Source organism: Nerophis lumbriciformis, linkage group LG01, assembly GCF_033978685.3.
Source record: "Nerophis lumbriciformis linkage group LG01, RoL_Nlum_v2.1, whole genome shotgun sequence".
In the NCBI taxonomy this organism is placed as follows: domain Eukaryota; kingdom Metazoa; phylum Chordata; class Actinopteri; order Syngnathiformes; family Syngnathidae; genus Nerophis; species Nerophis lumbriciformis.
Window position 1 is genome coordinate 23,096,581 of NC_084548.2, and position 27,323 is coordinate 23,123,903.

The 27,323-nt window shown below is 42.1% G+C and overlaps 1 protein-coding gene across 7 annotated transcripts in view; it reads right to left on the reverse strand.

Moving 5' to 3' along the window:
- LOC133617401 (diacylglycerol kinase zeta-like) overlaps window positions 1–27,323 on the reverse strand; it is a 301,272-nt gene that overhangs the window by 107,502 nt on the left and 166,447 nt on the right. For all 7 annotated transcript variants that reach the window (XM_061977350.2, XM_061977363.2, XM_061977357.2 and 4 more), the window contains 7 exons: window positions 26,493–26,548; window positions 22,719–22,781; window positions 22,557–22,630; window positions 14,437–14,548; window positions 14,132–14,218; window positions 6,213–6,325; window positions 6,003–6,103 (listed from right to left, as the gene is read on the reverse strand). In XM_061977350.2, coding sequence (XP_061833334.1) covers window positions 6,003–6,103; window positions 6,213–6,325; window positions 14,132–14,218; window positions 14,437–14,548; window positions 22,557–22,630; window positions 22,719–22,781; window positions 26,493–26,548 — 606 coding nt within the window. The remainder of the gene's footprint in view (window positions 1–6,002; window positions 6,104–6,212; window positions 6,326–14,131; window positions 14,219–14,436; window positions 14,549–22,556; window positions 22,631–22,718; window positions 22,782–26,492; window positions 26,549–27,323) is intronic.

Consider the following 27,323-nt stretch of genomic DNA (forward strand, 5'->3'; position numbering starts at 1 on the left):
CCGGCCTCTTCACGTAAACTTACCTTAACCACTCGCTCATCTTTTCTTCATCCATCCATCCCTTCGAGTTAGCTTTTATGATGACGCCGGCTGGAAAGGTCTCTTTTGGCAAGGTCTTCCTTTTGAATATCACCATGGGTGGAAGTTTCTGGCCATTAGCATGGCAAGCTAGAACCACAGTGAAGGATGACTTCTCATTCCCTGTGGTGCGAATATTAACCGTACGTGCTGCCGTTGTATCCACAGTGCGGTTCACAGGAATATCAAAAGTCAGTGGAACCTCGTCCATGTTGATAATGTTCTCTGGCCGAATCTTTTTTTCAGCTATCTTGTTTTTACAATATGCACGGAAAGTAGCCAGCTTTTCTTGAAAGTCTTTAGGCAGTTGCTGTGAAATAGTAGTCCGTGTGCGGATGGAGAGATTGCGTCTTTTCATGAACCGGAAACCTGTCGCTTAGTAGGAGCCATTTTGTGGTCTTTACAGATGTAAACACACAAAGGAAATGAAACGTAATATCCGCGCGCTTCTTCTTCTTCTTCTACGCGGGCGGGTGGTTGCTTACAGTAGAAGAAGAAGCGCTTCCTGTTCTATGGGGGCGGGTGCTTACCTTGGCGGTTGCTTGCGTAGAAGAAGAAGCACTTCCTCTTCTACGGGGAAAAAAGATGGCGGCTATTTACCGTAGTTGCGAGACCGAAACTTTATGAAAATGAATCTTAATATTAATCCATATATAAAGCGCACCGGGTTATAAGCTGCACTGTCAGCTTTTGAGTAAATTTGTGGTTTTTAGGTGCGGCTAATAGTGCGGAAAATACGGTACCTCTAACACAATTTCCCAACTCATATGGAAACGGGGTTTGTAGTTATTTGAATGACTCTTACCATAATATGTTACGTTAACATACCAGGCACGTTCTCAGTTGGTTATTTATGCGTCATATAACGTACACTTATTCAGCCTGTTGTTCACTATTCTTTATTTATTTTAAATTGCCTTGCCCCAAATGTCTATTCTTGGTGTTGGGTTTTATCAAATAAATGTCCCCAAAAAATGCGACTTATACTCCAGTGCGACTTATATATGTTTGTTTCCTTCTTTATTATGCATTTTCGGCCGGTGCGACTTATACTTCGGAGCGACTTATATTCCGAAAAATACGGTAATAATGGTTTTGTTCAGAAATGGTAAATGGGTTGTACTTGAATAGCGCTTTTCTACCTTTTTAAGGAACTCAAAGCGCTTTGACACTATTTCCACATTCACCCATTCACACACACACATTCACACACTGATGGCGGGAGCTGCCATGCACGGCGCTAACCAGGCCCATCAGGAGCAAGGGTGAAGTGTCTTGCTCAAGGACACAACGGACGATATATTAACCCTTGTTAATATTGTTATTTTTGCACTTTTTGGAGGTTGTTTTTGTTAACATGTTTCTCCATTTACTGGGTTAACGCATGCACAGTGTTTGTGGGCGGGAAGTGGGCATTGAGTGCTTCCGTTTTTTCCTCTGTGATTAAAAGTTGTGAACGAGAATAAACGTTGTGTTTATTCACCTAAACTTAACATTGGTAGCAGAGCATGGTTGAGGATGGCTGCAAACTATAAAATACCGCGGAGGTTTGACGAGTCCAGGCCATACGAGTGCTGGAAAAATTAAGTTAACATTTGGACGCGGGCTACAGAACTCGATAAGAAAAAGCAAGCACTGGCTGTGGCTTTGGGACTTGAAGGAAGAGCCAGAGAAATTGCAATGGAGATATCTGCGGAGGAGTTGGACAATGACAACGGTATGACGGCATTATTTGCAAAACTGGATGACGTTTTTCTGAAAGAGGAAAAGAATCGCGCATACGAAGCGTACACATACTTCGACCGCATCACCAAAAATAGTTCAGTTTCAATGGTGGACTATATTATTGACTTTGAACAGCGCTACAACCGGATGAAAAGGTACAATATGATGCTCCCTGATGCGGTGTTAGCCTTTAAACTTCTTGACACAGCCTGCCTCGATGAGAAAGACAGGCAACTAGCACTGACGACTAACACGGAGCTAAGCTTCTCGTCAATGACGTCGGCTCTCAAATGGATATTCGGAGGTAAAACAACGGGCTCATCAAGTGAGATACAACTGAACCAGGACGCAGCTTTCCTCACAGAACAGCCACAATGGAGAGGAAGACGGAACACACCGTTTCAACGTGGACAACAAAGATCGGCTACGCCGTTACCGGGTACAAACCCATTGTATAAGTACGGTAAATGATCACAATGTGCCGTGTGTCCAAGCACATGCCACTGGTCAAAGGACTGTCCGCAAAAGAAGCACAAACAAGTAAGATTGACTGAAAATGACAACTTGGACAAAGTTAATATCACGCTGTTAACAAATGATCCTCAATCTAAAGCTGAGATTTTTATGACTGAAACTGCAGGCTCAGCAATCATAGACACCGCCTGCACTCGCACAGTGTGTGGAGAAAAGTGGCTTAAAAGTTATGTAGATAATCTCAATGAAAAGCAGGTAAATAAGCTCAGAAGTACAGAAAGGTCTAGCAACGTTTTGGAGATGGAAATGTCATTCATTCCACCAGAAAAGTGCATCTACCTGCTAAAATAGGATGGACAAAGTGTAACTTTGAGACAGAAGTTGTCAAAGTCAATATTCCACTCCTGCTGAGTAAAATATCATTAAAAAAGGCAGGAACTATGTTAGACATGGAAAACGACAGGGCAGTGATGTTTAAGCAGCAGATACCCCTTCAGTTTACCAGCTCAGGACACTACTGTGTTGACATAAGAGACAATGATGACATGGAATGTCGGATTCAAGATGTATTTGCTGAAGATGAAGTCCTGATCGTAACAGAAAATATGTCCACAATCAAGAAGAGCAAGGTCCTCCTCAAACTTGACAAACAATTTGGCCATACATCAGCAGATCGCCTGCATAAGCTAATTCAAAGTTTAAGGAACAAAGACAGGAACTGTCTTACTATTTTGCAACAAATAGTGGATGAAAGTGACACGTGCCAAAGATATAGCAAGACAAATCCAAAGCCAGCTGTTGCTTTGCCTCTAGCTTCGAAATATAATGAAACAGTGGCAGTGGACCTGCACGAGCTGGAGTCAGGCATTTTGTATTTACATATAATGGACCATTTCACACGTTGCAGCACTGGAAATATTGTGAAAACCAAGAAATCTTCTGTAATTGTCAACTCTTTCATCCACACATGGATAAATGTCCATGGTCCTCCCAAAAAGCTCTTCAGTGACAACAGAGGAGAATTTAACAATGCAGAGTTCAGGCACATGGCAGAAAACTTCAATATCGAGATCAAGACAACCGCAGGATACAGTCCATGGAGCAACGGACTGTTGGAACGTCATAATCAGACACTCACAAACATCGTCCAGAAAGTTAAACGGGAAAAATATTGTGACTGGTGCACTGCCTTGGACTGGGCCTTCATGGCTAAGAACTGCATGCACAGTGTACATTGTTATAGTCCACATCAACTGGTATTTGGTCAAAATCCTAACCTTCCCACTGTATTGGTAAATGAGCTGCCTGCACTAGAGGGCACTACAGTGAGCACAAGAGTAGGAGAACAAATATCAGCTTTGCATGCCTCAAGGAAGGCTTTCACTGAAGTTAAATATTCAGAGAGGATAAGAAGGGCATTAAGAAAACAGCTTAGATACATGGATGAAAAATATGAGACAGGAGAAAAGGTTTACTATAAACGAGGAGATAGTGCACAGTGGAAGGGACCAGGAGTGGTGATTGGTCAAAATGGAGCCGTTGTGTTTGTATGACATGGAGGTAATCTAGCTAGAGTTCATCACTCATGACTTAGTAAGGTGCGCACACAGATTAAAGACAGGAAAATTACACAAAATAATGTTCACACTGAAACAGCATATGAAAAACATGAAGAGAACATAACCGTTGATAGTGACACAGATGCTTTACACAGAGCATCATGTAGCTCAGATAATGAACAAAACACAGATGGTGAAAATGAACATGATAGTGATGGAGAGGGAAACACGAGTGAAAGTGTAATTCAAACTGATGCACCTCAAATGAATCACAGTGCCTGTGATAACCCTGTCCCTGCTTCTAGATAGATAGATTGAACCCAAAGCCAGACTTGTAGCAAGGGGTTTTGAAGAACGTAATTTAAAAAAACCTACAACAGGATTCACCAACATGTGCTTCTGAATCTCTAAGGCTATTGCTCAGTGTAATTTGTCAAAATTATTGGAAAGTCCATTCTATGGACATCAAGTCTGCCTTTTTACAGGGTATGGAGTTGTCAAGAGACATTTATGTCAATCCTCCTCCAGAAGTTGACTGTAAGGAGATTCTTTAGAAACTAAAGAAGTGTGTGTATGGCCTTGCTGATGCATCTCTCTATTGGTACAACAAGGTGAAGGAAATCATGCTGAGCACAGGTGGTAAAGTGTCACAGGTAGACCCAGCAGTATTTTATTGGCTGGATGATGAAAACACAGTGACGGGTGTCATGTCGATGATTTTCTGTGAGCAGGCTCATCAAACTTTTCAGAAAAAGGGATCCCTAAACTGAAGTCTGGGTTCCAAGTGAGTTGTGAGGAACATGATAATTTCTATTTGGGAATGGATATTGAAACTGTTAATGATTCTGTACAGTTGCATCAGCACAGCTACATTGAAAGTCTGCACCCCATTCACTTACAGCCAGTCCGTGCTCTAGAAAGAGATGCTCCTCTTAATGAAACAGAAAAAGAACAACTCAGATCAAAAATAGGACAGACACTCTGCGTTGCAAAAAAGACAAGACCTGATGTAATGTTTGATTCTTGTGGTCTGGCATCTAGTCTAAAGAATGTGACTGCAATCAATTCACAATGCTAATAAGTTAGTTCGTAAACTGAAAGCTGAAAAAGTGACTTTGAAATTTCAACATTTGGGAAATGATAATGCTTTAAACCTAACTGTATTCAGCGATGCTTCATTAGGAAATCTTCCTGATGGAGGTACACCCTAATGGGAAAAGGAGGAAAATTCTCTCCCCTTTACTGGCAGTCAATGGCAGTCCAAGAGGATTCGACACGTGGTGCGAAATACCCTTGCTGGAGAGACTCTTGCCATTTTGCATGGAATAGACAACGCTGTGTTTCTTGCCACCCTTTATTCTGAGCTCACTACTGGCACCGCTGGTCTAAATGCTCCAGCGTTAGTTTGTGTGACTGATAATCATTCCCTCTATGATGCTCTTCGATCAACAAAACAGGTCACAGAGAAAAAGCTTCGGTTAAATATAAGTGGCATCAAAGAACTAATTCACAACAGAAAAATACAGAAAGTGCTTTTGTCAGCAACAAAAGCTCAACTGGCTGACTGTCTTACAAAAAATAGGGCTTCACCCTTGTTGCTTTTGAAAGCATTGAATGAAGGAAAATGGGTTCTTACCTAAGTTGATTTTATTGTTTCTGTTGTATAAAAATACATGTATTTGTTCTCAAGAAACGTGTGCTATTAAATATTTTTTTTTATAAAAGATAGGGAGATTGTAAACATGTTTCTCCATATACTGGGTTAACGCATGTGCAGTGTTTGTGGGCGGGAAGTGGGGATTGAGTGTTTCCGGTTTTTCCTCTGTGCTGGAGTTGATTAAAAGTTGTGAACGAGAATAAACGCTGTGTTTATTCACCTCCACTTAACAGTTTTAACAAGGTAAAAAACATACATTAGAAAAGCTCAATAAATGTTATGTTATTGCAAATTATTCTAGACTTCTAACCCTCAATGGAAAGTAAATCTGGACCTTTGAAAAATAAGTTTGAGAACCTGTGCTGTAGACTCTAAAGCAAGCAAAGACAGATATTGTCATCAATTGGGTACCTTGTGGTTTAATAAAACCCTTACAAACATGGATTATTATTACCAGGCAAGTTTATATTGCATATAATGTATATAGTAAATGGTGTATTTGTCCTTACATGCTTGCCGCAATTTGTCGTTGTCGTAGTGCAGAGCCTCATAGTCACTCATGCTGATTCTGCTGACTCGAAGCCGCAGCCTCTCTGGAGCGGGCTGCTGGCTGAGACAGAAACATCACCAAGTCAATTTCAGTACCAAACGTATTACGGTACGAAAGGAGTTTCATAATCCTAAAAAAAGAGACTTGCATACAAAAAAACGTGACTCACTTATTGAGATGTTGCAGGGATGTCTGCCATTTGGTCTTCTGTACCATGTTGGCCTGGTTTCTGATACTGATGTTGATAATAGAGGGGGCAAGTCTACATGGTTCCCCATCCACCTGAGAATAAACAATGCAAATGTGTGAATTAGGAAATTGTTAATGACTCAAGTGTCGTAAACATGTTTCTTTCTATCTGGCTCTCAACGAAGGGGGACACTTGTATCCTCTTTTTTATCTTCCCTGTTTTTGCTTCTGTGTCTCGTCTCTTCTTGTCTATACTTTTTGGAGTCTCTTTTTGCACTTCTCTATACATCTAAACATTGACTTGATCAATACTCAACGCAATTGACAAGATTCTTTTGACAAGAAGCTCAGGTTTGGGGGAACTTTTCTGTACGACAGAACGTCTGCTGCTGGATACACGATGAACCCGTGGGAGAAGTGGAGAGTCATGTGCCTTGCGATTTTTACCGTTGAGGACATTGACGATGTCTGCCTAATCGGAACTATGATGACACGGCATATGCTGGTTGCCTTTAGCGTTGCCCTGGTGTAACGAAACATTTGAAAGACAATGGTAGCCGTTCAGGTACCCAGAAACTGATGAGATGAGCAAGGGTTTAGGCACTCAGACTGTGGTGATTTCTGAACCAAATCACAAACTGGATAACATCTCGAAGAAGATTTCCGCTCTGCAAAGCAAATCATGATAAATTTGAGAACCAGAAACAGAAAATTAAAGTAGACGAAGCTGTTGAATGTATCTACTCGCCCTAACTTTAACATCCTAATCTACACTTCACCTCCCCAACCACCCCCCACCCCATACTAGTATTCTATCAATTTTGGCAACCCACAACTACTGAGTTTGTGTGCCCATGCGCACAACTACAAATATTTTAACTATTTTCCTTGAACAAAATACCCATTGAAAACAGCAGCTCCCTCTTGTGACTCATTCATTGTATATTCTACATGGACAGCGGTCGGCAACCCGCGGCTCCGGAGCCGCATGCGGCTCTTTGATCACTCTGATGCGGCTCAGCTGCATTGCCGACCCTCCCGATTTTCCCCGGAGATTTCCAGATTTCGGTGCCTCTCGCAGAAAACTCCCGGGATTAACATTCTCCGATTTTCACCCTAATAACAATAATAAGGGCGTGCCACGATGGTACAGCATTTAGCGCCCTCTACAATCTGTATTAACAGCGTACCAGCCCAAAGTTTTGTTGTATGCTTCTTCTACTTGCACACGCAAGCGACAGCAAGGCATACTTGGTCAACAGCCACACAGGTTACACTGATGGTGGCCATATAAAACAACTTTAACACTCTTACTAATAATGCGCCACATTTTGAACCAAAACCAAACAAGAATGACAAACACATTTCGGGAGAACATCTGCACCTTAACACAACATAAACACAACAGAACAAATACCCAGAATCCCATGCAGCCCTGACTCTTCCGGGCTACATTATACACCCCTGCTACCACCAAACCCCGCCCCCACCCCAACCCTGCTCCCCCACACATCAACCCCAGCTGAAACTGGTCAAAATGGCTCTTTGAGTGGTAAAGGTTGCCGACCCCTGTACATGGATATTTTAGTTGTAATCACCGTTTAAACAGAAATATACATTTTGCAGACAATTACAGCTTGAGGTGGTTCACATTGTATATTAACAGACAGTAAGCATGTAGACAAATTCAGTGTGTGCAAGTTCACATGATTGACGCAAATAATGGTAGCTTACAGTTTTGTTTTAGGAATATACTCGCACTCCATCCAGCTGTGTAATCACTCGCCATACAGAAATAGATGATATCTGTCTATTACCTGACACCTTTTATGTTAGCTACTTCTCTTTGTTTATAATGTCTATTTTCTGCCGGATCTACTCTCTATTTTATGCTGCAGCTGTTACATATACTTTAATATTGTACATGGTAATTGTTATGTATTGTATATATGACATAAACATATAATATAATATATCAGTATATATCATATACTGTACATATATTATGTAAACATTACATATATGTTATATTTTATATTGCTACTACGGTACATAGTTTGTCTATTTTATACCTGCATTGTCCTTTTCATCCTTACACTTTCCATCCTTTGTAACTGAGCTACTGTGTGGATTAATTTCCCTTGTGGATCATTAAAGTTTGTCTAAGTCTAAGTCTAATATACAATACACATAATACATCAATGCTTTTTTTGCTCAATCCTCTGCTGACTTTGTTTAGTTTTTTTACGGCGCACAACAGTGTGCAGAGACAATTGCATCGGTGACACCACGCTCACCAACGAGCTCAAACTGCCCAACTTCCACCAGCTGGGCACCATGTTCTCGCCGCTGCACATCTTTAATAAAGTTCCCTTGATTTGATTCTGTTCCATGTTTAATGTGTCTACCGGTGAGGTAGTGAGAGCGTTATATGATGGCTAAATATGCCCGTCAAAATGTGCTTTTCAAATACCATTAATTATTAAACTAGAAAAAGCACTTGGAGAGCGCAAACCTGTGCAAAGGCACACATTATGTACAGAACATGACATTAGCTAATAAAGGTCAGCAGAAGGCCGTAGATTAGATCTGGATCTGTTTTCTCTGCACAATAGACATAAAAACCTTATTTATTGTGGTTATTTTAGCATTATTTTACATTCCAGGAAACAAACAAAAAGGGTATAAACCTTTATTAACCTAATTGCTTTGACCAGCTCATTTATAAATAATAAAAACTCGAAAAAAGTATTTTGGACACTTTCTAAAAATGTAATCAAAATCTGTCCATATTATGTTCCTAATTAACATACACAAATGGCGAAAACTCTTGTCTATCTGTGTTGGCCCTGCGATGAGGTGGCGACTTGTCCAGGGTGTACCCCGCCTTCCGCCCGATTGTAGCTGAGATAGGCTTCAGCACCCCCCCCCCCGCAACCCCGAAGGGTATAAGCAGTAGAAAATGGATGAATGGATGGATGGATGGATGGAACTGGCGAAAACATAAACTCATTGACGGAGGTAATAACAGCAGTTCTACAATGGGAGCGTTATTTTTTCCCAAATATTTTTATACACTTTTGCAGGCAGTACAGTAGTGTCTCTTGGCAAGTTGAAGCATCTGCACATAAAAAATATGAAAAATAATAAACCCAAGATCAGTTAGTTAGAAGCCTTCAATACCCTTTCAGCACCCACCCACTTAGTTCTTAAGGTAATTGCCCCTTAGTGCCTGCACCAGATATAAACGCACAGGAATACATGTAAATATACATGGGAGCGTTATTAGCTATCCATATCGGCGTTTAGAAACTTATGTATGTTGCTAACAAATAGACAAAGTAAACCTGGCGAAAACAAAACCTCATTGAAAAAAGTAATGATTGCACTTTTACAGAGGGAGCATTATATGATATCCAAATCGGCGTTCCAAATTTTAAAGTTGCATTTTTTACGTGGCTGCATAATTCAATAGACCTCACTATCGAGTTACTCAGCTGTTTGCTATTTTCGAGGAAGCTGCTAAATTCGACAGAACACCGGCCTTGGCTGCAGAACTCCCCCAGTGAGGCCGTAACATTGAGAAGCTTTTAGAACCCTTCCCCTCTTCCTTCACGGCCCCTACTGGTTGTTTGACTTTGTTTAGACCAGGGGTCACCAACCTTTTTGAAACCAAGAGCTACTTCTTGGGTACTGATTAATGCGAAGGGCTACCAGTTTGAAACACACTCAAATAAATTGCCAGAAATAGCCAATTTGCTCAATTGACCTTTAACTCTATGTTATTATTAATAATTAATGATATTTATCTTTGTGGAAACACTGATCATCTTAATGATTTCTCACAATAAATATATAAAGAAACAGATAAATACCAATATGCAACACTTTATTTTTATATTTTCTCTAAGTGCACATTTTTCAAATTGAACATTTTTAAATGATCACTTCTAAGACAGTCTTGTGAAATCATAATATCCCATTTTAACTAGATAGCCACTAACATTTTTTAACAAATCATGAATTACCATGTTTGTACAAATAATAACTCATGTAAAATACAAAAGTCAACTCTCAAATGTTTTAATAAATCATGTCACACTTTGAACTGGACACCAAATCTGTTATCTGTTTCTTTGTCAGTTAATGAAGACCAAGTCATTAAAATATTTTCTTGGATTTTCAAATTCTATTTGAGTTTTGTCTCTCTTAGAATTAAAAATGTCGAGCAAAGTGAGACCAGCTTGCTAGTAAATAAATAAAATAAAATAAATAGAGGCAGCTCACTGGTAAGTGTTGCTATTTGAGCTATTTTTAGAACAGGCCAGCGGGCTACTCATCTGGTCCTTACGGGCGACCTGGCGCCCGCGGGCACCGCGTTGGTAACCCCGGGTTTAGACCATACCATGAACATCTCCACAGCAACCAGCTGTGTTATCGTGTTGTTACTCTGTGGAATGAGGCACAAGGCCGCAACGCCAAAGTTATGTCGTTGGCTTATGGATACAGACGCATCCATGGACACTACACAAACTAGTACACGCGCACCCCAACCCCCATCCCATCTTCGCCTCTTCACCCCCCAGTGCGGTATGCTGACCACGGAGCTGCACCGCTTTTTGGCAGTGGCTGCGGCTGGCTGCCCGTGCTGTAACAAGTCTCGAGTTTGTATGTGGCAATGTGTGCTTATATTTCATACTTACCAACCCTCCCGATATTTCCGAGAGACTCCCGAATTTCAGTGCCCCTCCCGAAAATCTCCCGGGGCAGCCATTCTCCCGAATTTCTCCCGATTTCCGCCCGGACAATAATATTGGGGGCGTGCCTTAAAACTCTGTCTTTAGCGTCCTCTACAACCTGTCGTCACGTTCGCTTTTCCTACATTCAAACAGCGTGCCGACCCAGTCACATAATAAATGCGGTTTTTACAAACACATGAGTGACTGCAAGGCATACTTGATCAACAGTCATACAGGTCACACTAAGGGTGGCCGTATAAACAACTTTAACACTGTTACAAATATGCGCCACACTGTGAACCCACACCAAACAAGAATGACAAACACATTTCGGGAGAACATCCGCACCGTAACACAACATAAACACAACAGAACAAATACCCAGAATCCCTTGCAGCACTAACTCTTCCGGGACGCTACAATATACACCCCCCCCGCTACCACCAAACTCCGCCCACCTCAACACCCCCCTCCCCCCATCTCCCGAATTTGGAGGTCTCAAGGTTGGCAAGTATGTTATATTTGCTTAGATGTTTTCCTACTCCCACACTGCGCCCCCAACAGGAGCATAATTTGAGAGTGGCTTTATTTGTCCCTCTTCTTGTTTCTCTCTTTCCCATCTTTTACGGCAGACCTGGGCATTCAACGGCCCGTGGGCCACATCCGTCCGGACCTTTGTGCGTCCCTGTCCGCGTGAGGCCAATCATAAATTACAAAATACATTTTAAAAAGTATCTATGTCGAGTGTGCAATACAACGGTGCTGCTTTTGTTTTGAAAAGCGTTATTTGTATTACTTCCGTGTGGACTATGCTCGTGCGCGATTGTGAGTGAATGTGAACAGCGGCTATCACAAATTACAAAATACATTTTAAAAAAGCATCTATGTCGTGCGTGCAATACAACTGTGCTGCTTTTATTTTAAAAAGTGTTATTTATGGGCATATGTCCGTTTGTAACCTGTGAGTGAAAGTGCACAGCGACAAGTGATGCCCGGTTACCCCCGAGACGCTAAAAAGAGAAAAGTTGATGACGAATGCCGTGTTTTCAACAAGAAATGGACTGCCAAGTATTTCTTTACAGAAATTAAAGGTAAAGCCGTGTGCTTAATTTGTGGTACACAGGTTGCTGTGTTTAAAGAATGTACAAATCCCGTTTCCAAATTGTGTTAGATGTAAATATAAACGGAATACAATGATTTGCAATCCTTTTCAACACATATTCAATTGAATGCACTACAAAGACAAGATATTTGATGTTCAAACTCATAAACTTTATTTTTTTTTTGCAAATAATAATTAACTTACAATTTCATGGCTGCAACACGTGCCAAAGTAGTTGGGAAAGGGCATGTTCACCACTGTGTTACATCACCTTTTCTTTTAACAACACTCAATAAACGATTGGGAACTGAGGAAACTAATTGTTGAAGCTTTGAAAGTGGAATTCTTTCCCATTCTTGTTTTATGTAGAGCTTCAGTCGTTCAAATGTCCGGGGTCTCCGCTGTCGTATTTTACGCTTCATAATGCGCCACACATTTGCGATGGGAGACAGGTCTGGATTGCAGGCGGGCCAGGAAAGTACCCGCACTCTTTTTTTACGAAGCCACGCTGTTGTAACACGTGCTGAATGTGGCTTGGCATTGTCTTGCTGAAATAAGCAGGGGCGTCCATGAAAAAGACGGCACTTAGATGGCAGCATATGTTGTTCCAAAACCTGTATGTACCTTTCAGCATTAATGGTGCCTTCACAGATGTGTAAGTTACCCATGCCTTGGGCACTAATGCACCCCCATACCATCACAGATGCTGGCTTTTGAACTTTGCGTCGATACCAGTCTGGATGGTTCGCTTCCCCTTTGGTCCAGAAGACACGATGTCGCATATTTCTAAAAACAATTTGAAATGTGGACTCGTCAGACCACAGAACACTTTTCCACTTTGCATCAGTCCATCTTAGATGATCTCGGGCCCAGAGAAGCCGGCGGCGTTTCTGGATGTTGTTGATAAATGGCTTTTGCTTTGCATAGTAGAGCTTTAACTTGCACTTACAGATGTAGCGACCAACTGTATTTAGTGACAGTGGTTTTCTGAAGTGTTCCTGAGCCCATGTGGTGATATCCTTTAGAGATTGATGTCGGTTTTTGATACAGTGCCATCTGAGGGATCGAAGGTCACGGTCATTCAATGTTGGTTTCCGGCCATGCCGCTTACGTGGAGTGTTTTCTCCAGATTCTGAACCTTTTGATTATATTATGGACCGTATATGTTGAAATCCCTAAATTTCTTGCAATTTCACTTTGAGAAATGTTGTTCTTAAACTGCAGTTGTGGACAAAGGGGTGTACCTCGCCCCATCCTTTCTTGTGAAAGACTGAGCATTTTTTGGGAAGCTGTTTTTATACCCAATCATGGCACCCACCTGTTTCCAATTAGCCTGCACACCTGTGGGATGTTCCAAATAAGTGTTTGATGAGCATTCCTCAACTTTATCAGTATTTATTGCCACCGTTCCCAACTTCTTTGTCACGTGTTGCTGGCATCAAATTCTAAAGTTAATGATTATTTGCAAAAAAATGTTTTTTTATCAGTTTGAACATCAAATATGTTGTCTTTGTAGCATATTCAACTGAATATGGGTTGAAAATTATTTGCAAATCATTGTATTCCGTTTATATTTACATCTAACACAAACGGGGTTTGTAATTTGAATCGCCACTACACGACGAAGCACGAGGAAAAATACCGGAATCTGTCTGATGAAGCGCGCGCAAGGGAGGCTGATGCGTTGATGGTAAAACTGCAAACCCAACAAGGACTTTTTGCCAAATTTCACACCCCCAGAGATGCAGCTGTCAAGACAAGTTTCGTAATTTCTCACAAAATCGCTAGAAAAAGTAAGGCGTTTTCTGGCGGAGATTTTATTAAGGAGTGCTTATAGGACTCTGTTGCGCTGATATGCCCGGAGAAGAGGGGCGCATCCCACCCATTTGGCAACCCATGAGCCCTCCTGTCCTGTCTACCCCCTGTCTTAATGTATTTCTATTACTTGGACAGGTTGACTATAAACAAATTCCGTTATACTTTTTAAGTGCAACGACAAATAAATCATCTTGTATCTTGACTGGAGAGGGTAAATGTGTGCTGGGTGGGATAGAACACCTGTACGGGAAGAGGCTTTGTCGTAGTGAGAATGACTTCTCGACACTGAATCAGACGCTCGCCATGACCTCCAACCTGGAGAGTAGCCTATACAAAAAAGGTACATAACAAATATAATAAAACCTTACAAATTCAATAGGTCCTTATGTCCCATTGCATAAGGACTCCCTTTGGGAGTCCTTATACAATGGGCCATGCGGGCCCTAATGAAAGGAACATGAGCGATTATTCCACAATTATTTTTTTTAATATCCTATACATTACATGCTTAACATTAAAGCAAAATTACAAATTTTCTTCCATACCAATGATGTCAATGTGAACCCAATGACCTCAATGTATCCATCATCATGCCGTTGTGGCTCAAAGTCATGGTGATCACTTGGATTTCCCCAAGGGGTAGTGCCTGCACAGTACCTGAAACACATGAAGACATAAGCACAATAAAGCCACAACCTCAATACCTACAGTATATCAGCTGATTTTAATACACATTCCAAACAAATTGTATTTAAAAAAAATATATCAGTGATTAACAGATAACGCATTGTGACCAGCATACAGTAGCTCAGTGGTTCTCAAATATTTTCTGTCATGACGTCCCAACAGGTCAAAAAAATGTTCACGCCCCATATCCTCTAAATTGAAATACTATTGGGAATCTGATCATACTTATTTATATATCTGTATGTGTCAAGCGAATTGTTGTCTAGCACTTGGTCCAAATAATATTTTTTGACTTAAAGGGGAATTGCACTTTTTTTGGAATTTTGCCAATTGTTCACGATCATTATGAAAGATATGACGAAGAATAGATATTTTTTTTAAATGCATTCTAACTTGTAAATACACATAAATAAAAGTCTGCTTACAGCAAAGCCAATGGGAGGTTGTCTATTTCGCCGAGAAAATCCAATAAAAAGCCATCCAAAAACCGGCAACAATACTCTATTTACATTTCGTGATTTTACTATTAACTAAGTATTGTTATATTGTTATTATAAGCACTAATGCAAACAAACTATTTATAGCAGCGCCGTGATCCCAAGCTTCTGTATAATTTAGACATGATCGACTGGTGAGGTGTTTCCTCGCTTCCTTGCTCCCTAGAAGTTTGTTGTAGGTCATAAATTATGCCTCTCACCTGGATAGAAGAAGGCTGAGGACGTAGTCCGACAAGTTGGTACACTTTGACAGCCAATTTAAACCCGTAAATGGTGGGAACGACACAAAAAGACAGTTGGGTCCATCCCCCTTTTCTTCGCAAGGATTATGAGCCATTTTTCTTCTATACGGAACTGTATTAACATCCTAGCAGCCGGCATCCTAATGACAGCAGACATTGCACAGTAAGTGATGTTTTCTTAAGTTTGTTGTTCTTATAAAGTCTGCAGCAAGTAAAAATCAGTGATGCTGCAAAAAATAAAAAATAAAAAATAAAATAAAAAAGCGAACGTTTTTGAAATTATTGCGCCGCCAATGCTTAAAATTATCAAAAAACATAAATATTAAATGTTAATATAAATGTGCCGGTTACCACATAACATACAGTCGTGGTCAAAAGTTTACATACACTTGTAAAGAGGTCATTGTCCTGTTGGAATTCCCAACTGCGCCCAAGACCCAACCTCCAAATATATTGCTGGGTATTGCGGCCAAACAGCTCAATTTTTGTTTCATCTGACCACAGAAGTTTCCTCCAGAAGGTCTTATTTTTGTCCATGTGATGTCAGATGAAACAAAAATTTAGCTGTTTGGCCACAATACCTAGCAATATGTTTGGAGGAGAAAAGGTGAGGCCTTTAATCCCAGGAACACTACCCTACCGTCAAGCATGGTGGTGGTAGTATCATGTTCTGGGCCCGTTTTGCTGCCAATGGAACTGGTGCTTTACAAAGAGTAAACAGGACAATGAAAAAGGAGGTTTACCTCCAAATTCTTCAGGACAACCTAAAATCATCAGCCCAGAAGTTGGTTCTTGGGCGCATTTGGGTGTTCCAACAGGACAATGACCCCAAACACACGTCAAAAGTGGTAAAGGAATGTCTAAATCAGGCTAGGATTAAGGTTTTAGAATGGCCTTCCCAAAGTCCTGACTTAAACATGTGGACAATGCTGAAGAAACAAGTCTATGTCAGAAAACCAACAAATTTAGCTGAACTGCACCAATTTTGTCAAGAAGAGTGGTCATAAATTCAACCAGAAGCTTGCCAAAAGCTTGTGGGTGGCTACCAAAAGCGCCTTATTGCAGTGAAACTTACCAAGGGACATGTAACCAAATATTAACATTGCTGTATGTATACATTTGACACAGCCGATTTGGTCACATTTTTAGTACACCCATAATAAATTCATAAAAGAACCAAATTTCATGAATATTTTTTGTGACAAACAAGTATGTGCTCCAATCACTGTATCACAAAAAAAATAAGAGTTGTAGAAATTATTGAAAAACTCAAGAGAGCCATGACATTATGTTCTTTACAACTGTATGTAAACTTTTGACCACGACTGTATATATTTACATCATGTGTATAAAACCTTAATGGAGTTGTTTGGAGGTTATTTTAATGGGCTTTATAGGCAGAATAGAGCTTCTCCCATAGGCTCCATTGTAAGCTGACTTTTGGTCGCATTTATTTAATATTTAGAATCCATAAAAAAATACATGCTGTCATGTCTTTCATAGTGATTATGAACGATAGGCAACATTCCCAAAAGAGTGCAGTTCCCCTTTAAGGATATAATGGTTCAAGGTTTTTTTTTATACAATTGTCTCTGTGTGATACATACACTATATTGCCAAAAGTATTTGGCCACCCATTCAAATAATGAGAATCAGGTGTCCTAATCACTTGGCCCGGTGTATAAAATCAAGCACTTAGGCATGGAGACTGTTTCTACAAACATTTGTGACAGAATGGGCCGCTCTCAGTAATTTCCAGCGTGGAACTGTCATAGGATGCCACCTGTGCAACAAAATCAGTCGTGAAATGTCCTCGCTCCTATATTCCAAAGACAACTTTATTATAAGAAAATAAAGTGAAGAGTTTGGGAACAGCAAGTCACCAAGTGGTAGGCCACGTACACTGACAGAGAGGGTCAGCGGATGCTAAAGCGCATAGTGCAAAGACTTTCTGCACAGTCAGTTGCTACAGAGCTCCAAACTTCATGTGACCTTCCAATTAGCCCACGAACAGTACGCAGAGAGCTTTGTGGAATGGGTTTCCATGGCCGAGCAGCTGCATTTAAGCCATACATCACCATCCAATGCAAAGCGTCGGATGCAGTGGTGTAAAGCACGTCACCACTGGACTCTTGAGCAGTGGAGAATCCTTCTCTGGACTGATGAATCACGCTTTTCCGTCTGGGTTTGAAGGTTGCCAGGAGAACGCTACATTTCGGACTGCATTGTGCCGAGTGTGAAATTTGGTAGAGGAGGAATTATGGTGTGGGGTTGTTCTTCAGAAGTTGGGCTTGGCCCTTTAGTTCCAGTGAAAGGAACTTTGAATGCTCCTGGATACCAAAACATTTTGGACAATTCCATGGGATGGCACTTCAAGTTCATATGTTAGTAAAGGCAGGTGGCCAAATACTTTTGGCAATATAAAGTGCATACATTACAGCGAACAAACCTATGTTTCTCAACATTGAGTGCAACAATGACAGTGCAAGTGACAAGAGCAAGGAAAAAGCAACTGTGATATAACATACATACATACATACATGGTATGTATGTGTAGTACCAACACGTTTTCCTATGAGGAAGCAGTGCCTGGGGAATCTGTGGTGGGCTCTCCTATTTCTGGGGCTGAGGTTGCTGAGGTAGTTAAAAAGCTCCTCGATGGCAAGGCCCCGGGGGTAGATGAGATCCGCCCGGAGTTATTTAAGGCTCTGGATGCTGTGGGGCTGTCTTGGTAGACAAGAGTCTGCAGCATCGCGGGGACATCGGGGGCGGTACCTCTGGATTGGCAGGCCGGGGTGGTGGTTCCTCTCTTTAAAAAGGGGAACCGGAGGGTGTGTTCTAACTATCGTGGGATCACACTCCTCAGCCTACCCGGTAAGGTCTATTCAGGTATACTGGAGAGGAGGCTACGCCGGATAGTCGAACCTCGGGTTCAGGATGAACAGTGTGGTTTTCGTCCTGGTTGTGGAACTGTGGACCAGCTCTATACTCTCGGCAGGGTCCTTGAGGGTGCATTGGAGTTTGCCCAACCAGTCTACATGTGCTTTGTGGACTTGTAGAAGGCATTCAACCGCCTCGGGAAGTCCTGTGGGGAGTGCTCAGAGAGTATGGGATAGCGGACTGTCTGATTGTGGTGGTCCGCTCCCTGTATGATCAGTGTCAGAGCTTGGTCTGCATTGCCGGCAGTAAATCGGACACGTTTCCAGTGAGGGTTGGACTCCACCAAGGCTGCCCTTCGTCACCGATTCTGTTCATAACTTTTATGGACAGAATTTCTAGGCGCAGTCAAGGCGCTGAGAGGATCCGGTTTGGCGGCTGCAGGATTAGGTCTCTGCTTTTTGCAGATGATGTGATCCTGGTGGCTTCATCTGGCCAGGATCTTCAGCTCTCACTGAATCGGTTCGCAGCTGAGTGTGAAGCAACTGGGATGAGAATCAGCACTTCCAAGTCCGAGTCCATGGTTCTCGCCCGGAAAAGGGTGGAGTGCCATCTGCGGGTTGCGGAGGAGACCCTGCCCCAAGTGGAGGAGTTCAAGTACCTCGGAGTCTTGTTCACGAGTGAGGGAAGAGTGGATCGTGAGATCGACAGGCGGATCGGTGCGGCGTCTTCAGTAATGCGGACGCTGTGGGCTCTCCCTTAGAGATAGGGTGAGTAGCTCTGCCATCCGGGGGGAGCTCAAAGTAAAGCCGCTGCTTCTCCACATCGAGAGGAGCCAGATGAGGTGGTTCGGGCATCTGGTCAGGATGCCACCCGAACGCCTCCCGAGGGAGGTGTTTAGGGCACGTCCGACCGATAGGAGACTACGGGGAAGACCCAGGACACGTTGGGAAGACTATGTCTCCCGGCTGGCCTGCGAACGCCTCGGGATCCCTCGGGAAGAGCTGTACGAGGTGGCTGGGGAGAGGGAAGTCTGGGCTTCCCTGCTTAGGCTGCTGCCCCCGCGACCCGACCTCGGATAAGCGGAAGAAGATGAATGGATGGATGGACATACATAGTAATAAATAATATGATGAATCAAATAGAATTAGTATAAACTATCTATCTGTGTTGGCCCTGCAATGAGGTGGCGACTTGTCCAGGGTGTACCCCGCCTTCCGTCCGAATCAGAATCAGAAGAGTTTTTATTGCTATTGTTTGAGAACGGGTTCACAAACTAGGAATTTTTCTTGGTGCAATTGTGCAACACAAAACATATATAACACAGATTTAGTAATAACAAGAGCTCTAACTAAGCTATCAGATCTTGTTATAGACTTAGAAAGGAATTCAAAGGAGCTACTGTTAGGAGTTTTTGTTCATGTGCCTGATGGCCGAGGGGAAAAAACTGTTCAGGTGGCGGGAGGTGTGGGTCTGGATGGACCATAGTCTCCTGCCTGAGTGGAGAGGGGAGAATAGTTTGTGTCCAGGGTGAGAAGAGTCAGCTGTGATCCCACCCACACGCCTCCTGGTTCTGGAGGAGAACAAGTTCTGGAGGGATGGGAGCTTGCAGCCAATCACCTTCTCAGCAGCACGTACCATGCGCTGCAGTCGATGCTTATCCTGGACTGTGGCGCCGGGGAACCACACGGTGATGGAGGAGGTGAGGATGGACTCGATGATGGCTGAGTAAAACTGCACCAGCATCTCAGTCGGCACCTTAAGTTTCCTCAGCTGCCGCAGGAAGTACATCCTCTGCTGGGCCTTCTTGATGAGGGAGCTGATGGTCGGCTCCCACTTCAGGTCCTGAGTGATGGTGGTGCCCAAGAAACGGAAGGAGTCCACAATGGAGACGGGGGTGGGAGAGTCAATCAGGGTGAGGGGGGATGGTGGGGCTGTGACTTTCCTGAAGTCCATGATCATCTCCACTGTTTTCTGGGCGTTCAGCTCCAGGTTGTTGAGGCTGCACCAGGACGCCAGCCGGTCCACCTCTCTCCTGTAGGCGGTCTCATCGCCATCCGAGATGAGCCCGATGAGGGTAGTGTCATCCGCAAACTTGAGCAGCTTTACGGACTGGTGACTGGAGGTGCAGCAGTTTGTATACAGGGAGAAGAGCCAGGGGGAAAGTACACAGCCCTGAGGAGTACCAGTGTTCGTGGTTCGACTGTCCGAGACAATCTTCTCCAGCCGCACGTGCTGTCTTCGGTCTGTCAGGAAGTCATTGATCCAACTGCAGAGGGAGTCGGGCACGCTGAGCTGGTAGAGCTTGTCTCGTAGCAGTCCAGGGAGGATGGTGTTGAAGGCAGAGCTGAAGTCCACAAACAGGATCCTAGCGTAGGTTCCTGGGGAGTCCAGATGCTCCAGGATGAAGTGGAGGGCCAGATTCACTGCATCATCCACAGACCTGTTGGCTCTGTAGGCGAACTGCAGTGGGTCCAGGAGGGGGGCGGTGATGTCCTTGAGGAGGGGCAGGACCAAGCGCTCAAAGGACTTCATGACCACAGATGTCAGCGCAACCGGCCTGTAGTCATTAAGTCCTGTGATCCGTGCTTTCTTGGGGACAGGGACAATGGTGGAGGTCTTAAAGCAGGACGGCACGCGGCATAGCTACAGAGAGGTGTTAAAAATGTCAGTGAAGACAGGAGCCAGCTGATCCGCGCAGTGTCTGAGAGTGGAGGGGGAGACACCATCTGGCCCGGGGGCCTTCCCCGTATTCAGCTTCAAGAACTGCCGGCGTACATCCTCCTCTCGGATAGAGAGGGCTTTTACAGTCCTGTGATGTCCTTGGAATCCTTTGAGTCCTTTAAATCCTTTAATGAAGTACTGGCGTTGGTGGGGAGGGTGATGATGGGAGGAGCAGAGCTTTGATTTAGCTGAAGGCCGTTCATGATGACAGTAATGTGTGTTGAGGCCCTGAGCGAGAGTCCGGTCATTCAGGGCCTGGGGGGCTTTGGGCTTATGGTACGTAAGGGCCCCTAGCCCTCTGCAAACGGCCGCAGAATCATTGGAGCGAAACTGTTCCTGTAGACGGTTAGAGTACACAGATTTAGCTTTCTCCTTTTCCCTGTTGAAGTGGTACTTCGCTTCGCTGTAGGTACTCCGGTCCCCACATCTCCACGCAGCCTCCTTCTTCTTGCGCAGCTGTCGGAGCTTGGGTGTGAACCAGGGCTTGTCGTTGTTATAACAAGCCCTGGTGCGCGTTGGAATGATGCGCGCCTCATTGAACTGAATGTATGAGGTCACAGTGTCCGTATACTCGTCCAGATTGTCCATGGCTGCTAAAATTGCCTCCCAGTCTGTCATCTCCAAACATGCACGCAGCTCCTCCACAGCCTCGGCGGTGAAAAACTTAATGGTCCTCATAACAGGTTCAGCCAGTTTCAGTCTCTGTCTGTATGAAGGGATTAAATGCACCATCACGTGATCTGATGGTCCGAGAGCAGCACGCGGGACTGCATGATATGCCTCTCAGCTGCATAACAACCTTACCTGGCCCGGACACGGAAAGGATTGACAGATTGATGGCTCATCATTGCCCTCCAATGGATCCTCGTTAAAGGATTTAGAGTGTACTCATTCCAATTACAGCTGCATTAAATGCAGCTGAGATAGGCTCTAGCACCCCCGCGATCCCTAACAGAACAAGCGGTAGAAAATGGATGGATGGATATTCCAATAGGAATAGTTTTACAACGTCTTGTGGCATGGCAGGGAGTGAGTTTAGTGTTCTGATTGCTTCAAGGAAACAACTGTTCCTAATGCAAGAGAGCAAAACAGTGAAAAGGTGGTGGGATGGATGGGTTCACCTTCTTCACCTTCTTCTCCTTCTACGCAGGAAGTTGAGGGCTTGCACATGACAACCATTATCGTAGTCAACAAACATCTCTTGTCTTGTCCCCAATTAGGAACAGATTGTTTTCACCACACCACAAAGCTAGATGCTACACCTTTTGTTTGCATGATATTCAAAGACTTCAACGATTCATTAGTCACCGGTGATGAGGACCATTACTGTTATGTAATCATCACATTTAATGATGTGGTTTGAGCTCGAGGTGGCCATGCAGTCGCGAGTGAGCAGAGTGAGTGGGGGAAGGCCGAGCACAGTCCTGAGTATGCCAAATAATATACTTTGTAATACTTGGGTATTGTAACTAATTGTAAAGTTTGTGAGACGCTCACAGCAGACATGCCGACTCTAATTAGTATGGCCAGAACGTCTATAAAATGGAATTCAACAACTGTGATAATTGTCTTCTGCCCAGACCTTGCAGATCAAGTGAGAAGTGTGTGTTGTCAGGAGTAGGAGTCGTAGAAACCAACCTGGGGATGTTGAGGAAAACCAGACATTGAAGCTTCAAATCCAGAACCTTTGATGTTAAATCAGTCCCATCACACTGGAGACAAGCAGAAGCAGACACACACAGTGTGTGTGTGAGGGGTGGTGCTTTTAAACATGAGCTGACTGCATTGACAAATTCTTACCACCACTTTGATGTGCTTAGACAGGTCTTTGGAGCTTCGCATCAGGAAATCTGAGAAAGCTGTCTGTATAACAGTCAACCAAACAAATACACACACACACACTTATAAATGTCCATAATGGTCTAAGATCCAGACCAAATTAGAATCTGTAAATATAATATAGCTTTAGCTGAAATAGCAACCTTTAATCTACAGATTGAACAAGAGGCAAAGTGTGTGCTTATTTGCACATTCCGTAAATATAATCCCATTTATACATCTTAAACTTTCATAATTGACATATACAGCATTACTAGATTATAAAAGAAGCTTCAGCATGAATAAACAACATTATTTGGCAATTTATTAAATGTCCCGCTTGTGTATTGGTATATCATTCTGCTCTATAGTACAAATGCAACGATACATGGTCAAATACGGTCCACCCTGTCTTTATAGGCCGCAGTTTTGTAATTACCGTATTTTCCGCACTATAAGGTGCACCTAAAAATCTCTAATTTTCTCAAAAGCTGACACTGCGCTTTATAATCCGGTGCGCCTTATATATGTACCAACATTGAGCCACAACAGGTCTCGCAACTACGGGATGCATAACGTAACCCCAGCCTCTATTGGCGTCTATTCTATGCGCCTTATAATGTGGTGCGCCTTATAATGCGGTGCGCCTTATATATGAACAATGTTTTAAAATACGCCATTCATTGAAGGTGCGCCTTATAGTCCGGTGCACCTTATAGTGCGGAAAATACGGTAATTTTGTAGTGTGTCTGTGTGCGTGTGTGTGTCTAAGTGCGCATGTTCCTGTGCGAGTAGAGAAAAGCCCTCTCCGCTGTGTAATGTCCAAGTACCATTTCCTCCACCCCTCTCCACTCACATTATACAGAAAAAAAAAAAAATAGATTTTGCTTCAGCACAAACATAGAATTTGAAAGACAACAATTTAAAGAAGCTTCATTCAAATATTTTGAAAGCTGACGTTAATTGAAAAATTTCCGTCCACAACGCACACTCGCAGGTAAGACTATGTGACTAAACTGTTGGGCCAGACTGGGGATTAAATTTACCTACTGAGTTAATCGGAAGAAAAAAAAAATTTTCAATTACACTTTTTATTTGTGTTTGTTCTGATTCAACTCCTCTGATATGCCTTGTACTAAAAACCTCTACAGACACTTTAAAGTTTGTGTTTTGCCACAAAATAAGTTTTAATACACAATATATGGATAAAAACTTCCTGAAATGATCATTGACCTTGTTTCATGCCGGCACACATGCTAGTTTGCACTACCTCAAAATTAAACTGTACTTAAATGTATTTTTATTAAATATTTGAGCTAATAAATGTCCACAATTTGGGTCACCACTTGCATCAAGGGTGTGATGGTGTGTGCCACGTGGATGGGTAGTCAAGGAATAAGAGGAAATTTACCATTTGAAAGTGTAGTGTTTAGTTATCGTTAACATAAGAAAAGTCTTGGACTATTCAGTACATTAGCAATACTTTGTTTACTGCAAGAAAATAAAGAGACATTGTTGATAGGAAAAAAGTTATTCTCCTTAAACACAAAAAACATACTGAAAATGAACTGAAACCATTGTTTCATATCATGACTTGTTTTTAAGATGGTTTGCAATGTGCAGCAGCATCATGTTTATGAACTACTGTATCAGCTATCAGCAACTGCAGGGTTGCCCCTTAATGTAACTGAATGTGGCGCACTGCTACGTCAAATTCATAGCCGCCACACCTTGGAAATTGTGTTGTTGTTTTGTTTTGTTTTACATGAAAACAAATGATCCATCTATCCCAATAATTTTCTACCGCTTGTCCCTCTCAGGGTCACGGGGTGGCTGGAGCCTATCCCAGCTGCATTCGGGTGGAAGGCGGGGTACACCCTGGACAAGTAGCCACCTCATGGTAGGGCCAATTTAGTGTTTCCAATCAACTTATCTCCAGGTGCATGTCTTGAAAGTAATATAATGTATTGTAACCGTGAGAAGAAGTCACACAAAGTCCGATGCTATTTTTACCTTTATTGCCAATCTTATGCCAACAACCGGCACAATTCCAACAGGTTTTAACTCCTGTGCTTTCATCTCTGTGCTTACCCAGACACACATTCTCTCTGAAACAACTTTCAGATATAGACGGTGTGTTTGTAATCTTGGGAAAATTAACATCAAATCAAAACCACATAAACATAAAACATTACCACCATCAGATCTTTACAGTATGAATGAAAATATATAGCCTATTATGTGTGCACTATGGAATAGTGATGCACTGAAAATCCGGCCACCAAAAAAATACTTTGATCACTGAAAACAGGGCTGCCGAAACCCGGATGTAAACGAGACGCACGCCATTATCTGGAGCGTTGTCAACATATCTGCGATGTGGATGTAACTTTAATATATATCAGACATCGATCTACAAAATGTGAAAATATTAAGATAGTGGTGGCTTTTAAGGAAAAAATTCTAACTGGAGCAGCAGTGCGAAGCAAGTGTGGCATCATGCTCGCTGCAGCTTGCCTCTTCGTCAGGGATATAGAGGGACAGAAGTGAAGTCTCCCAACACAAGTACACTCTATTATAACAGCAGAAAAAGACGCTAGATTTGTTGCTTTGTCGTTTTTAATAAAAAAGTCACTGAAAGTCTCTAGACACTTGAAAAATTCTCAACCAAGCACATTATACAATAAGCATTAAGATTTGTTAATATGGCAAAACGATATCAAATATATGTTATTGATAATCAATAAAACATTTGTTTTCAAATGTATGTATACAATTTTTTTGCCTTTTTAAAGAAAATCATATCATCATAGCAAATTCTGCAATGATGTCATGGTAACCACGCCCCTACCGCCAGAGTTATCTTGGCAATCTAGGGGAAACCCTGAACTGCCCGACCAAAGTGGAGATTAACTATTTTAATGCACTTCATCTTTGACATCAATAACACAGCTCTGACGTAATGGATGTGGAATGACAACGCAGGCACACAATGCTAAAATGTCGTAGCCACAATTGTCAAGTTGACCAACAGAACAATTGCAGATTATACACCACTGGTTTCAGCACTAAAAGCCCATTTCTAATTTAGAGGAATTACCTAGGACGTAATTGAAGTACTTCCATTTCCACGTGGTGGCCATGTTTTAGTGGCCAGGTGAAGGCCATAGTAATGACACTTCAAAGATCCTCTCGGCTACCGGTAGTACAGTAATCTAAAATAGAACAGACTCAAGGTTGTTGTATCAGATTAAATGAGTGTAAAGGTGCTATATGGGTGTAATCCTGTATTCAAAAGGGATCTGATAATGTTCGAAAATGTATTCAGAAGGTAACTATGAAAATATTAAGTGTATCATTAATAATCCTCCAGTCCCAACTAACCACGATAAACGAGGAAAACTGTACACCAAGACTTGTATGATAACATTCACACTTGACCTAATGAACTGCACTAACAAAGCAATCAGACCATAGGTTGTTTTTTTTAAACAAACCAAACATGGCACATAATAATAAAGCCTAGATTGAGTAAATAATTCAATAATTTAATAGTTGTATATTCATATACAGTAGGAATTTTAGACAAGAATCATCACAAAAAAAATGTTTTAACTTAAACAAGTGATGCAACCTAAATCATAATAAAATAGAAATATAACATATATCATGATCTTCCAAATAGATCAATACCTTAAAAAATAAGACAAGATAAAGTGTTAAGCAAACACAATTTAAAAGCCAGTGTGGACTCACCCCAGCATAGAACATCTTATTCCTGAAACGGCTGGTAAACTTCTCTGGATTGGCTTCTAAAACAGTAACAGAGAGATAAAAACAGTACATCAACAATGCATAAAAAACTTAACATTATAAACACACATACTGTAAATTCACTAAGTTTTAGAACACTTCATTTACACTATGTGTTTAAAGCCGTGGTACTAACCACCCTCATGTATGGCTCCGAGTTCTGGGTCCCTTACAGACACCATCTATGACTCCTGCACTAAGTCATATATATATATATATTTATACACACATATGTATATGTATATATATATATATACACATATATACCCGTGACTGCGTGGGTTCCCTCCGGGTACTCCGGCTTCCTCCCACCTCCAAAGACATGCACCTGGGGATAGGTTGATTAGTCCTAGTGTGTGAATGTGAGTGTGAATGTTGTCTGTCTATCTGTGTTGGCCCTGCGATGAGATAGCGACTTGTCCAGGGTGTACCCCGCCTTCCGCCCGATTGTAGCTGAGATAGGCTCCAGCACCCCCCGCAACCCCGAAGGGAATAAGCGGTAGAAAATGGATGGATGGATGGATATACATATATATAGATATATATACACATATACATATTTATATACATGTATACATATACAAACCCCGTTTCCATATGAGTTGGGAAATTGTGTTAGAAGTAAATATAAACGGAATACAATGATTTGCAAATCCTTTTCAACCCATATTCAATTGAATTCACTACAAAGACAAGATATTTGATGTTCAAACTCATAAAAAAAAAATTTTTTGGCAAATAATAATTAACTTAGAATTTCATGGCTGCAACACG